Below are 13,501 nucleotides of genomic sequence, written 5' to 3'. Positions count from 1 at the left end.
TAAAACGTGATCTATGAGAGCGACGCTTAGCACGAGTCAGGGTGAGGTTTGTGTTCCATGAAGAGAGAGAGAGAGAGAGCTTCAGGTATACATGCACGGAGCGCGCAGTTCAGTCTGGGCCACTGCTCGCGCAGGTCGCCACTGCGAGCAGCCAGCGTAGCGTCCGGGCCTGGTGGTTCATCGGCGGCAGCTCCGGGCGGGGACCTCTAGCCGACGACGTCGTCGTTCAGGGTGGACGTGCTGTCGGTCTTGTAGGGGGGCGGCGGCTCTCCGCACAGGTGGGCGTAGGACGGCGGTCGGTCCGACGAAGAGGTGGCGTCCTCGTCTTCCTCCGAGGTGGTCGGCGGCTCGGACGACGAGGTGTTTGCCGCCACCGGGTCCACGCGCCGCTCCAGCGCGTGGTTGGCCGTCGACACGGGCGACAGCCGGTGCGTGTCGAACATCCGGGGCGGCTGCTGCGGGAACTGCGCGTAGTCCTCGAAGATGGTGAGCATGTCCCCCGCGTTGTCCGGGTAGAAGACCGGCTGCGTGGGCGGCACGACGCACACCAGGGTGCCGGCCGGCAGCAGGCGCACGTCCTGCGGCTCCACGAGCTGGGTGCCCGAGCGCAGCGTCACCACGCCCAGGATCTCGGAGAAGCGCGAACAGGCCACGCGCCGCTTGAGAGCGCGGCCCAGCAGCTTGAGCGCAATGCTGGCCAGGATGGTGGTGAACAGCGTCATGCCGCTGATGCAGAGGATGTCGCCGATGGCGTAGCTCCGGAACCAGCGCCTCAGCACGACGCCCGTGACGCCCGCCGCCAGGCTGACCACGGCGCAGGCCAACAGCCAGCGCGGCAGCTGCATGACCGCATGCCTGGCGGCTCGGCACGACGACGACCCGTCGCCCGCCAGCACGTTGATCTCCCGGGGCCCGCCCGCCGCCGCTGCGAGTCGCCAGCGTCGAGTCACCAGCCCGTCTCATCATCATCGCCTCCCCGCGCGCGCCCATATACCGGTACCTTCTCCCTCCGCGCCTCGGCCCGGATCCCGAATCTCCCGCAGCGCATCCCTCCTCCGGTAAACAAAGCGTGCTGCCCTTCCCGGACTCCGACCAATGGAAGACCGCCGCCCCTCCGCTCCGGCAGTCAGCTGACGCCCGCCGCGTGCGAGGGCGAAAAGGCTCGCTTCTGGGCGCAATTTGAACGGGCCTTCGATCCATTCCGCACCTGTCGGCGCAGCGACGCCCGCCGCGAATGCCGACTCAAGCGAACTGTGCTAGCTCCCATCTTCACATCTTAATATAAAAGCAATGGTTTCGACGCCCAACATGTTGACTGTTTGCTCTGTTTCGAAGCCAAGCTTGAACCACGTCATGTTTCGTGATTCATACTATCGTGTTTTTTTTTCTAACAAGAATAAAAAGAATCGCCCACTTGCCTTTTTGCGTGAGTTTTGAGAGCACGTTATGCTTCGGTTCAAATACTTTGTTCCACTTTGTCGCCTAGCAGAAATAAACAGCCAGACTAAAATCCATTATGTGACACTTCATGCCCGTTTATCCCACAACACACCAAGACGCTACAAGACGTCGTCCGGCACTGGTAAGACCAGCAGAAACTAAGGTGGGGCAAGTGTTGTACAGGTTAAGTATGACGTATACAAAGGTCCGCATGCAACATGCATGGCAAAACTGATTAATCAGAAGTGAACACTATGCCCCTCATTCTTCGCAGTGACCACTTGATTTCGGCAACTGTGAAGCGAGGCTTGCGCTGAAGTCTTGCGCAAGCGACGACTAAAACAGCTCGTTTCTATAAAAAGAGGCGCTTGCATAATTCTATACCTTGTCCATGACACCGTGACAGGGCGATGAACGCCTCGTCAGAGATGTCAATTTCACATCGAGGTAGGACGCCCGGAATGGGCCGGTATAGCCGCATTCGCATATAAGTTTGTTTTTGTTTTTTACAGACACGGGTGTCATTAATCGCGCACAAGTGCTGTTTTAGATCCTGTGCGAGGTCGCGGGAAACACTGCGCTCCCCTCCCTTCTAGAATAGCGAAATCCAGTGGGTGCCTACGCATGGCGACAACATTCTCGAGGATCTAAGAGTGCAGGCTTCCGCAGTCAACTTCCATCGTCGCGTAAGTGGTCCACCCGAGGGGCGTTTTCAACGGACGCGACATTAGCGAATCTGGCCTTCGCATGAGCCCTATGCAGAAATCGCTTCATGCTCTACCGTCATCGTCGTCACTCACTTCGGAGCGCTGCTGTTCCAGTCCGACTGCACGATAGTCGCAAAAGGGTCGGGGGTCCCGCGCGCGGGACTCACCTCATCGTGGCCATGGCATCGCAGCCATGGCTGGCACCACTGCGAAGCCTGCAGGGCCGAGGAGGCGGCAGGGCATGTTCAGCCGGCCGGCCAGCGTACTCGCGGACCGGCCAGCGAGCGAGGCGTGTTGGCGTAGCAGCGCGTACGCACAGTTGGCTTCGCTGCCGCCAAGCCCGTCCGGAGGGGCCTGAGGCCAGAGCCGTGGAGGAGTGGCGCCCAGTCGATCGAGTCGCGGTCCGACCGCCGCAGTCATGCGCGCAGCCAAGCGCGTCGCGGAAAACACACGGCTGCGCACTCGGGCCGCCAACTGACCGACGGCCGCTGTTCTACATAGCGCTGCTGGTGGATGAGCCGGCTCCTGTGTCAGGGCGGGTTTCGTTTCACGGCCACCAAAGTTGCGCGACCGCCGCGGTGCCTTGGGTCCCCCGCGAAGGGTGGCGGCTATTCCCCGAAGGGACGTGAACGGGAAGCGGCGGGATATCCGCCGTCAACGGACTGGCTGCGCCCTCCCGCGAGCACTCTACCAGCTTGACGCAATCGATCTGCCGCGTGGCGCTGGCGTTGACGGGAGCTGCGCGGTGCGCGAGCCATGGCCGCCGCTGCGGAGCAGGCGCTGGGCAGCGGCGCTTCACCCCGGACTGCGAGGCGTCCCCATGGTAAGATCCGCGGACTCGGATGCGATGCCTCTTGGCCGCGCCGCTCATGGATGCGGGAACCCTGCACTTTCGCGAAGCACGACGCGAAGCGCCACGGGGCGCTATTAGTGAACTGCACCCTGAGGCAGCGACGAGCGTGTTTAGCACAGGTTGGACAAATACAAGCCGCGCATCGGAAGCGTACGGCGAGCGACGCAAAAGGAAAGGTTCTGGAAAGAGCTGCACCTCACCCGTGCTGCAACTTTGAATATGCAGTGCGTCGTTTCCATCCGTTCGATAGACTGTGCGCGACGTCGCGTGTTTTTTTTTCGTTTGTTCGCTGTGTTTCTTGATCTGCACGCATCATAGAAGGCGGGCGAAGCAAGCTCTGGGTCCTCTTTCGGCAATGCAGCGCACCGCTTGCTGCTCGCGACAGGGATGAAGCCGACGTCAGCATATGCCTTCGGTGCAGCGCGATTAGCAATGTTGGGTCGGCTCTCTCAAGCTGTGCTAACATCTTTCCTGCTCATCTGAACATGTAAGCTCGTATCAGAGTAAGGCTGTAGCGCAAGCAGCACTCGATGTTGAGCACCACGTCTTTGAGAGAACTTCCCAGTTCGAGCTGGACCACTTGATCCCAAGCGCTCCGTACCGCCTCATACATTGGTGGCTACCGTGCGAGATGGCGTGACAGGCATCATTCAGCACGCGCACGCAATCCACGTAGACGTTTTAAGAAGCGCTTCACCCATCAGAGTTCACGTGGCGTAAAGGGATGGAGGTCTCCAGTATCCTTAAAGTCACCAATGCAGTACCGTAGGAAGTGCTGTTTCTTCAAGCCCAATCGTAAAGGCCTTCTTTTTTTTCTGCAATGTACACATACTGATGTGTATGCGATTAGAATGCTTATAGCTCCTGTTTGCTGATTGAAGCTTTGCCATAGCCTCAAGGAGGCTTAGAATTTTCCCCAGGACAGCACGACAGGAAAAAAAAAACGAAAGCAGAAAGCACACACTTGCTACAGCTTTTTTTTATTCAGTGGAAATATTTTATGTACTCCATCCGCAACTACACTTTTGTTTCAGCGGCTTGCTGTATTTTTTTTTCAATCTTTGGTCGTCAACTTTTCCGCCAATTACACAAGCAGCGGTGAGAGTGACTGTGGCAAAGAGTATTCAGGAGCGTGCTCGAGTAAGGCCCTTCACCATGATGACCATACAGTCGTGGGCAAGCGCGCCTCGGCACAGTTGTCTATACTTCGTCTCGCAAGTCGTTTGCAGCACTGTGAAAGGTAGAGGCTGTCGTCTCATCAGAGCCAAAGAAGATAATAGTCCCTCAAATATTTGAGCAATGTTGTAACGACATTTTAATGGGATCATGACATCATTTTTCAGACTAAAGCTGTTTAACGCATTTTGTTTGCTATGCATCTCGGAACGACTGGGCAAAATGTCACCTCAATTAGTGCAGCGAGTAATTGGTAATTAAATTTTTAAAAGGCCTCCTGAACCGTGTGGCAGTCAGGCAAGACTAGTGCGCTCGCGACCCATGACGACATAAACCGACGGTCTCGCGCTTGTGAGTAGTGAGTGTGAGAGAGTGCGTAGTGAGTGTGAGAGAGTGGTCTGTTCTGGAGCACTGCACGGGCCATAATTATTGGACCGAGCCCGGCCCGGGCCCGGTACCCTCTACCGGCAACTATAAATGCGCTATAGAAGCGCAAATGTTGTTACTCTGAATTTCAGTGTAAAAGAGTGCATGGCTGTTAAAATAGAGGCGTAAAATTTTCTGGCAATACTTTAGTTTGAGCTAGTTGGTCATAAAGAGACATAATTGCACAAATGCGAACTGGCGCGAAGACATGAGGACGTACACATAGAGACAGGACTGGCGCCAGTCCTTTCTCTCTGTGTACGGACTGGCGCCAGGAGTCCGCTGGTGTCTGCTCAAACAGCTGCTTTTCCCACTGTCGGTTCCCTCTAACCGTCCAGGAGAAACAAAACGTAAGAACATTAACGGGGCTCGGGTTTATTGGTGCAAAGAAGATGTCAATTTCTACAGATCCCATACTGCGCTGAAACTGAGGGTTAATGCTGTCGTATCTTAGACAATTAGTTTAGAAAGCTTGGTTAAAATTAAAGGGCACAAAATAATTGAAAAAAAAGGCAGCACTTGACAGACAAAAAAGAGAAGTCTCATAAATACTACGCCATACATTATGAAAAGTGCTTAGCACGAACACACAGACCGAATGGAGAGTAACCACAGTACACGGGTGCTATGAGTTGAGCATTTATTGGATGCACCCTCCAAGGTACAGATTTGCCCGCAAGCGCAGCCTCTAACATGCTCCGAGAAATCCGGGGGGGTACCACGACGAAACAGAAGAAATAAAAAAGAGTTTACGTAAAGAGACTAGGCCTGCGAAAGCAGGAGTTCATTCTTCGATTGATGGGGACACTTAAGCTCCGCCTTAAGGGTATGACGCGATATCTTCAGCGGGTCAGTGCCCATAAATGCAGAATTTGTCATTCTCTACTCAGCACTCATAGATGGCGGCGAGTCCTCATACAGCTACCAGCGCAGTGGCTCATTGGTTAAGCGATGCGCCACTGCACTTCCGGGTGGCCGTTTCAGTGCAGGGAGTGTACAACCCATGTTGCTCTCCCCGAGCAACCTCTCGCGCGACCAATCGTTAACTTAACTGGCACCTGCCTCCCATTGGCTACAGCTGGCGCGATGCTCCTCCGAACTGACCCGAGCATACCCGAGCGAACTCAGGTAAGCTCGGGTTAGTTCGGACCGCAAAACATTACAGGACGACAAGATTACGAAAATTAGAAACTACCGTTTCCCAGGTCGTGGTTATGACAGACTCTCTGTCCATTTGCTCTTCATTATCCTCACCCACTGAGTCTCGGGCATAACGCCTCTTTAAGATCCGATTCCGCTCCATCTAAATTCGGTAAGGTTGCTTTGGGTACCAGGTCACATGGGCTTTCACTTAAATGAGGTAGCAGATTCCTTAGCAAGAGCCTCTCTCTGCGGCCCAATTGTTGCTGTCCTGCCGACGTGTGCATATACAGCTGCGGTGAGGTTTCGCAGCTACACAATATTTCAGGAATTAGCTGCCTCAGCTCTTACATAATCTCCCGAATATCACCATCTTCTGCATCCTTGGAGTAGCAAAGACTGGCGCTCGCGCAGACTAGAGGTCTCCTTCACGCGTTTGCGTTGCCGGGTTCCCCTTCTGAATTTCTACCTTCACAGATCTGGCCTGGTGGCTTCCCCATTGTGTCCTTTTTGTGCCGAACCTGAGACAATAGATCACTTCCTGCTGTTCTGCCGCCGCTTCTCTCATTTTAGGAAGCGTCTTTTGCAAATTCCATTTCATCAACTGAGCTTGCCTGTGTCCTCCGCGGTTGTTCTTTCCATTGGCGCTTCTTTGCTTGGACGAAGCGACAGGAGTGTGCGCTCTGCTGTGCAAAATTTGCTTCAAGAAACGCAACGACTCCCATTCTAATTCTTTGTTGCCGCTCTCAGTCAGTACGACATTGAAACACTACAGGCATTGTATACTATTAAGCGCATTAAGCCATTGTCCCATCCTCGATCTCCAAGTTAACAGGACCCCTGTCCTTCCGTCTATCAGACTACATACTATTACCACTCCTTTTCCCGTCAAAACTTTCCTGTATCCAGCAATTAACCGCCTGTGTCTTGGCCGCTCCCCCGTAGTGGGTATGTGCCAGCAACGTCTGAGGCCTTCCTTCCTTCCTTCATTCCTGCTCGGGGTCGGTACGTCTGGAGTAGCGCTTTCGCACAATACTACATTTATCAGGAAATATATGATCAGGAATAATGAGCTTCCTTAATATCGCGCGTGGAACATTACGGAACCAAGGCGCGTGCTGGGAAGAAGTAAGTATGATGAACCCAGAGCTGAAAATCTGGTGCCAAAACAGGAAGATTATTAAAGTTTGACCCGCCACGGAGGATGAGTGGTTAGAGCGTTCGGATACTGAGCTGGAGTTCCCGGGCTCGAACCCGGCCGCGGATGCCGCGTTTCAATGGAGGAGAAACGCAAAACGTGCCCGTGTGCTGCGCGATGCCAGCGCACGTTAAAGATCCCCAGGTGGTCAAAATTATTATGGAGCCCACCGCTACGACATAGTAATAATAATAATTGGTGGGGGCGCTGCAAGCAGCCGTCTCGAACTGACGCACGTTCGCATCGCTCCGACTTTTCGAAGCTTTTTGGCCCGGACGTTTTTGGGCTAGGCTCCCGAAAATGGATGGGCCAGTGCCATCATGTTCCTTGTCACCTGTGGACAACAGTTTCAACGCTTCCATGTCGAAGACTACCACAGGAAACCATCCGGATACATCCGATACGCCCACCGCCGATGCCGCCAACATGGCTCCCGGGGAGCCGCAGCAAGCCGCCGAGGCAACATCGCTTCGTAGCGGCACAGATAACGCGGCGCAATCTGTCGCTGTGCTTGACGCCGACGCAAGCATGACGGACGACGAATCCAGCCAAGTGGTTGCGGCGATACCTGTCTCCAACCCCTTCTCTGTTCTTTCCACGGAAAACATGCCTGGAAATAACCATTCTCAGGTAGGATCTTGCACTTTTCCATTTTCGAAATTTGCCAAGCAGCCTAGGATGGGGTTAGGCACTTCTCAGATAACTCAAGAAAACGCTCGCTTGGTGAACAAACGACACGGCGTAAAATTTGGCCGCTCGCAGCCAGCAATAAATGGTTGCTACGCGGATACGCATTTTCAATCGCGGGGCCCTTCCTCGGCTCCCATGGTCACCACATTCGGCAGAACCGATCACTCGGCTGATAATGACCACTCTGAAGAGGATGACTGGCAGCCTGTTAGGCGAAAGAACAAAGCTACAGCTGCCGATCCAACCTGTGTTAAACATACTGTGATAATGAAGCTAACTTCACCTGGACAACTAGGCTCACTCCCCGCACACTGGCTGCACAGAGCCATTGCCGATGAGCTTCAAAAAATCTATTTTCACTCAGGCTTTCAAGTACGGCCTCTTGAAAGAAGCAATCAGTTTGCGGTCGACGTATCGCATACGCATGCCAGGGACCATCTTCTCGGACTGCAGTCTGTCTTAATTTCTGGAAAGCCTACATCTATACAAGCCTATGAAACCATTCGCTCCGGCCAGATCCGCGGGGTCATATATCGGGCCAACGGGCTAACAAGCGAACAGCTCATGGCCAACCTCACGTGCTACTCGTGCAAGGTAATCAGTGCCAGGCCAATGGGCAAGAACGAGCAGCTCTCATCACATTTGAGGGCTCCAGACTTCCCCGCAAAATCCATCTATACAGCATACTCCTGCTGGTCATACCTTATCACCCGAAATCTGTCATATGTGAGACCTGCCATAAAATCGGACATATGACAAATTCGTGTCCACTAGTCGACCAACGTCGATGCTCGTTCTGCGGTCGCCCCGCACATGGCAACCTCGAGGTATGCCCGACAGAACCACTATGCCGTAATTGCGGAGGTCAACACGTAGTAGCCACATACCCGAAGTGCCCTGTTCGGCGACAGGCTACCAAAAGCCTGAGGAACAGCATTGTCCGCCGAATCCGAGTATCGCGACGAAAGGAGCGCAAGCAACAAGCCGAGCTTCTACATGGCAACGAAACGTTTTCGACGGCTGCGCACAAGAGCCCTGCCAGCGCACAGCGATCACCCTCGGAGCAAATTGTGCTTGTTAAGGAGGACTTCCCTCCAATACAAAGTCAGCCGTTACCAAAGGAACGAGGCAGTGAACATAAAACTAGAGGGAAAAATGCGCACGGCCGCTCTACACAAACTGAGAGCACTAGTCTAAGGGATGCCACACCTCCATCCCTAACGAGATCTCTTGAGCATTCCGCGACGGCGCCAAAGCAAGCACACATACACCGTGCTTACGCTGAAACTCTCCGTGCTACACAGCGCGGTGCAGAAACGCATCTGGCGCAAGATCGCTCACGCACGGTGCACTTAGATGAAGACCAACTCAAGCACATTATAGAAATGGTCACTTCTGAGGTAATCAAGCGCATGCTTCCACTCTTAGGACTGTCGCAGGCTTCTCCGAATCAAGAGCCCGGAATTGGGCACACATCATCTTCTCTTCCGCGCACCTTCCAGTTTCAAAATGGCGGGCACTAGCGCGAAACCTCATGACATTTTTGCTTCGGACTCTCCTATATGGTTCTTACAATGGAACTGCCGGGGAATCCGTCGCAAACAAGCAGAACTTCAAAGGAGACTGTCCATAACGCCGACGCTTCCTCTAGCTATCCTGCTTCAGGAGACTGGTACTAATAGGCCCAATCTAATAGGGTACAAACCTTACTGCACCCCTTCCATAGAGCACCGACGTCCTGGGCCAGGATCGCGATCCGCGAATCCAGTAGCCTATGGGCAGGCATGCGTACTTGTTCTCTCTCGCGCTGCCCACACCGAGCTTGATACGTCCGCGTGGTGCACACAGACGCAAGAGGTAGCGGGAGTGCGCCTTACATTAGAAGGGGACCAACAAGCATTGGTTTTTTCGGTTTATGCCAGATCCTTCGGTACTACGACATATCTAGTAGATATATCTTTTATAGACCACTTCTTAAGGATATATCCCCAGGATCGCGTTATAGTTGGGGGTGATTTTAATGCCATGCACACCAGCTGGGGATATCATCGCTCAGATGCTAGGGGAAGGCATCTATGGCAGCACATTGTCAAAGACAAACTGACCATCGCTAACGACCTTACGTTGCCCAGTCGCTGTGGCCAGCACAAAGGTCAACAAGACACTTCTCCAGACCTGACACTTGTTTCCCATCCTAATGAGATCATATGGTCACGGGCTGATGATGTCATGGGCAGTGATCACTATCCCGTGGTGGTGTCATGGGCCCCTCGAGGGCGAAAGTCACTAAAGCGGCAACAACGCCATCGAATAGAGGAGCACGTCTCATGGGACGATTTTCGCAGAATGCTCGGTGAGGTGAACGTTCCCACAGAATTAGACGAACTCATTACTCAGACCAACGGTGCCAAGAAGAAAGCCACAACGAAGCTTTTAGTTAAATACGATGCCCCGAAGCCGGACTCCCACCTTTTGAGTCTGTGGAATCGTAGGCTTCGTGCTCTCAAGGCGTACCGCCGCTCTGGTCGGACATCCCACCGTAGGCGCGCCCTCACCCGCATTACTCAAGAGGTCGAGCAGTATATCGCGATGTCAGGTCTTCCGCCAATTCTAACGTCGATACCCGGTCTTAATTTTGCTGTGTATGCGGACGATATAACGCTCTGGACCAATTCTGGGTCCCCTGCGGAGCAGGAATTAGCCTTGCAGACAGGCCTTAATGCCGTCCACGACTACATCAAGAAATGTGGCATGAAACCCTCTCCAGAAAAAAAACCGAGTACGTGGCTGTCAAACGGTCCGCGGCTGCGAGCCGAGGCCGAACGAAATCTTATCTCTTTTCATTTAGGGGACTCGGTTATTTGCCGGAAACAAACAATCCGTATACTCGGAATGCTTATTGACGAGGATGGAGGAGCCAAAAGCTGGATTCATAACACGGTGCTTAGTTGTCATTAGGCTTTACATCTTATGCGCCGCGTCTCTGCTCGTGGGTGGGGAATCAAAGAGATGGGACTCCGTCAGATAGCCCTGGCACTCATAACATCAAAAATACTGTATGCATATTCCTACATGCGGCTTAACGCGACCCAACGCCTTCAGCTTGAGCGAATGAATCGGAAGGCGATGCGCCTTGTTACTGGCCTACCACAGTTCTGCCCAGTAGAGGACCTACACGCATGCAGCAAAATCAATGCCCTACAGGATGTGCCAGAGCAGCACTTGCAAGCCCAGCGTGTCCGTCTCTCCACAACGGCGGCTGGCCGTCAGATCCTGCGGGCATTAGGCTACAACACTGACAAATTAGAGCTGCGGTCGTCTCCTGCCCCACCATGGGAACTAATCGATTTAGTAGAGGGTATGCCACTACCAAAGAACATGAGTTCAGCTAATCCCCAAAGGTGCAAAGCTGCCGCTAAACGTCACGAGAAGATGTCATACAAGCTAGCCCAGGAAGGGGCTATCCAACTATATACAGACGCCGCTCAGTTTCAACTTGGCGCCGCAATAGCTTGTCACGACTCTGAGTCAGATACCACAATAGTTGAACGGCTCTCCGAGGAACACACTGTCACTAATCTCGAGCTCATTGCCATACGCCTTGCTATCACTCGAATAGTAGATCGACAGGATCCGGCTCCATGCACCTACCATGTTTACACTGATTCACAAGCAGCGTACACCGCATGCCGCGCGGGGGGAGCAGACTATGCCGTTCTTAGCGCAATTCGAACGGAAGCCCGGCGCCTGCGAGAGGAGGGCTACACTATTGTTATTAGATGGATTCCTGCACACGAAGGAATCACTGGAAACGAAAAGGCACACCAGGCAGCGCGCGCTGCAGCTCTTTCCGCACCTTTGCCTGGATGCACACTCGTTTCCGCTTCTTGGGCCCGTGATGACGTTGCACATCCGTCGTCACCTCCTATGGATAGGGCCGAGACATGGCATCGCGCACAATGCTATCGCCGCCGCATCCTCCAGCACGTGGCGAACCCTGAGCAATTATACCGCCGCCCACCTGGAACTTTCCGAAGGGTAGAGGCGGTACTCCTCCGCCGCGCCCAGACTGGCCAGCTTCTGTCGCCAGCAAAGCTCAACCTCATCAACCCGCACTCATACCCGACCCCTCAATGCCCGGCATGCCCGGCCAGAGGCACGGCCGAACACCTTTTGTGGCGCTGCCCTGCTTTTGACGTGGTGCGGGAGCGAGCACTTCAGTCCCTGGGCGGGCACCGACCTGGCACCTTGCAGGAATGGGTCGATCCACCATTACACATCGGATCATCGGACGCACTCCGGCTCTGGCGGGCTTTTCTCCTATACTTCAAGGAAGAAGAAGGGCCTGGCCGTTTCTTCGCAGAGCCGACCACAGGACCACCCCACTTCGAAGAAGAAGTGGAGACCGGCCCTCCTCCCCTCCCCTACCTCCACCCCCATGAAGCCCCTCATTTCTGCCGCAAGGCTAGGCCTATTTTATGCAGAAATAAAGACGTATAAAAAAATAATTGGTTTTTGAGGAAAGGAAATGGCACAGTATCTGTCTCACATATCGACGGACACCTGAACCGCGCCATAAGGGAAGGGATAAAGGAGGGAGTGAAAGAAGAAAGGAGAAGAGTGGTGCCGTAGTGGAGGGCTCCGGAAGAATAATTTCGACCACCTGGGGATCTTCAACGCGCACGGACATCGAGCAGCACACGGGCGCCTTAGCGTTTCGCCTCCAGAGAAACGCAGCCGCCGCGTTCGGGTTCGAACCCGGGAACTCCGGATCAGTAGCCGAACGTGCTAACCACTGAGCCACCGCGGCGGGTCCACTACGGCACCACTTTCTGTATTTCATCTTTCACTCCCACCTTACTTCCTTCTCTTACGGCGCTGTTCGGGTGTCCACCGAGATGTGAGAGAATTACTCCACCATTCCCTTTCCTCAAAAACCAATTTTCATTTTTAATAAATTCGCACTCAGGAAATAGCTTAAAACTAGCTCTAACTGTCTCTAACATCATGAGAGCATAATAAGCGGGCGTTTTGTGAAAGTACCCGTTCACTGCACAAGCCCGACTCAGGCCCGTCAGTATACGGGCCCGAGCCCGGGCCCAGCAAAAAAATGGCCTGGCTTAGCTAAGGTTAAGCCTAGGATGCGAAGCATAATAGACTTGTGAAAGGGATTCGGTATCGCCTGCCCGTAAGTCAGGCCAGTCTCTTCGTTGTTTAGCAATCTCCTGGAGGAGCGGGAGTTAGCCTTGGTGGTCGCGGCCGCGCGGCGACCGCGCGAGTTGAGCCCCGTCTCTCCTCAGCTGTCGTGACGTCAGACCACGCGCTCGGCTGCAGCGCCCCTAGCGGGAGGAGCAGGAGTTAGGCTATGACGTCACACCAATCGTGTCATTAAAGGTCAGTGGTGGTCGCGGCCGCGCCAGGCTGGGCTATGGTTGAGCTAAGTAGTGTCCCTATTATGCTTCGCATAAAAATTTCTTGTGTCCGGCCAGTGGGCCGGGCAGGGTCGGGCTCGGGCTTACCAGAAAGTCCGAGCCCGTGCAGTGCTCTAGGCTGTTCGTTGTTCGCGCTAGGGCCGCGGAGGGGTGAAGGGCGGAAGTCACGACAGAGTGACAAACGCAACAAAGACCCGTGTCCTTCCCTCTTCTGCCTAGCTTCTTCCCGATCTCGGCGGCTTCGCCACTATGTGTCGCGGCCGGACTCGAGAAGGCGCGCGCTCTGCTCCGTGCCGACCGTTCGCGCGCCAGTTTTGCAGCAGACGACGGCGTTGTCGGTTTATGGCGTCACTCAGGCTGCTTCAGTATGGTCGCTGCATGCCAGCCGTCGGGGAGGGAAGGGCTGGGAAGACGTGGCCTTGCTAGATACAGCCCTCCA

At 54.3% G+C, this 13,501-nt stretch overlaps 2 protein-coding genes across 5 annotated transcripts in view; one reads left to right on the top strand and one right to left on the bottom strand.

The window, feature by feature from the left end:
• LOC144112799 (sushi, von Willebrand factor type A, EGF and pentraxin domain-containing protein 1-like) overlaps positions 1-13,501 on the top strand; it is a 132,399-nt gene that overhangs the window by 104,761 nt on the left and 14,137 nt on the right. The window contains exon 33 of one of the 3 annotated variants that reach the window (XM_077645609.1): positions 135-272. The exons of the other annotated variants lie outside the window; for them this stretch is intronic. Coding sequence (XP_077501735.1) covers positions 135-160 — 26 coding nt within the window. The 3' untranslated portion in view covers positions 161-272. Of the gene's footprint in view, positions 1-134; positions 273-13,501 lie in introns of those variants that run through there. 3 annotated transcript variants of the gene reach the window in all.
• LOC144112800 (uncharacterized) lies at positions 207-2,778 on the bottom strand. Of its 2 annotated transcripts, XM_077645612.1 has the most exons (2): positions 2,315-2,778; positions 207-925 (listed from the first exon to the last, which is right to left on the bottom strand). In XM_077645612.1, the coding sequence occupies exon 2, from the start codon at positions 843-845 to the stop codon at positions 207-209; it is 639 nt and encodes a 212-aa protein (XP_077501738.1). In that variant the 5' UTR covers positions 846-925; positions 2,315-2,778. The 2 variants fall into 2 exon arrangements, with proteins under 2 accessions (XP_077501738.1, XP_077501737.1); XM_077645611.1 differs by lacking the exon at positions 2,315-2,778 and having other exon boundaries at positions 207-978.

Source organism: Amblyomma americanum, chromosome 1 (assembly GCF_052857255.1).
Source record: "Amblyomma americanum isolate KBUSLIRL-KWMA chromosome 1, ASM5285725v1, whole genome shotgun sequence".
Taxonomy (NCBI): Eukaryota; Metazoa; Arthropoda; class Arachnida; order Ixodida; family Ixodidae; genus Amblyomma; species Amblyomma americanum.
This window is presented reverse-complemented; position numbering and strand designations above follow the sequence as displayed.

What these genes read in the sequence shown, in the direction of transcription:
- LOC144112800 (XM_077645612.1), bottom strand. Translation starts at nt 845, where the DNA reads ATGCAGCTGCCGCGCTGGCTGTTGGCCTGCGCCGTGGTCAGCCTGGCG.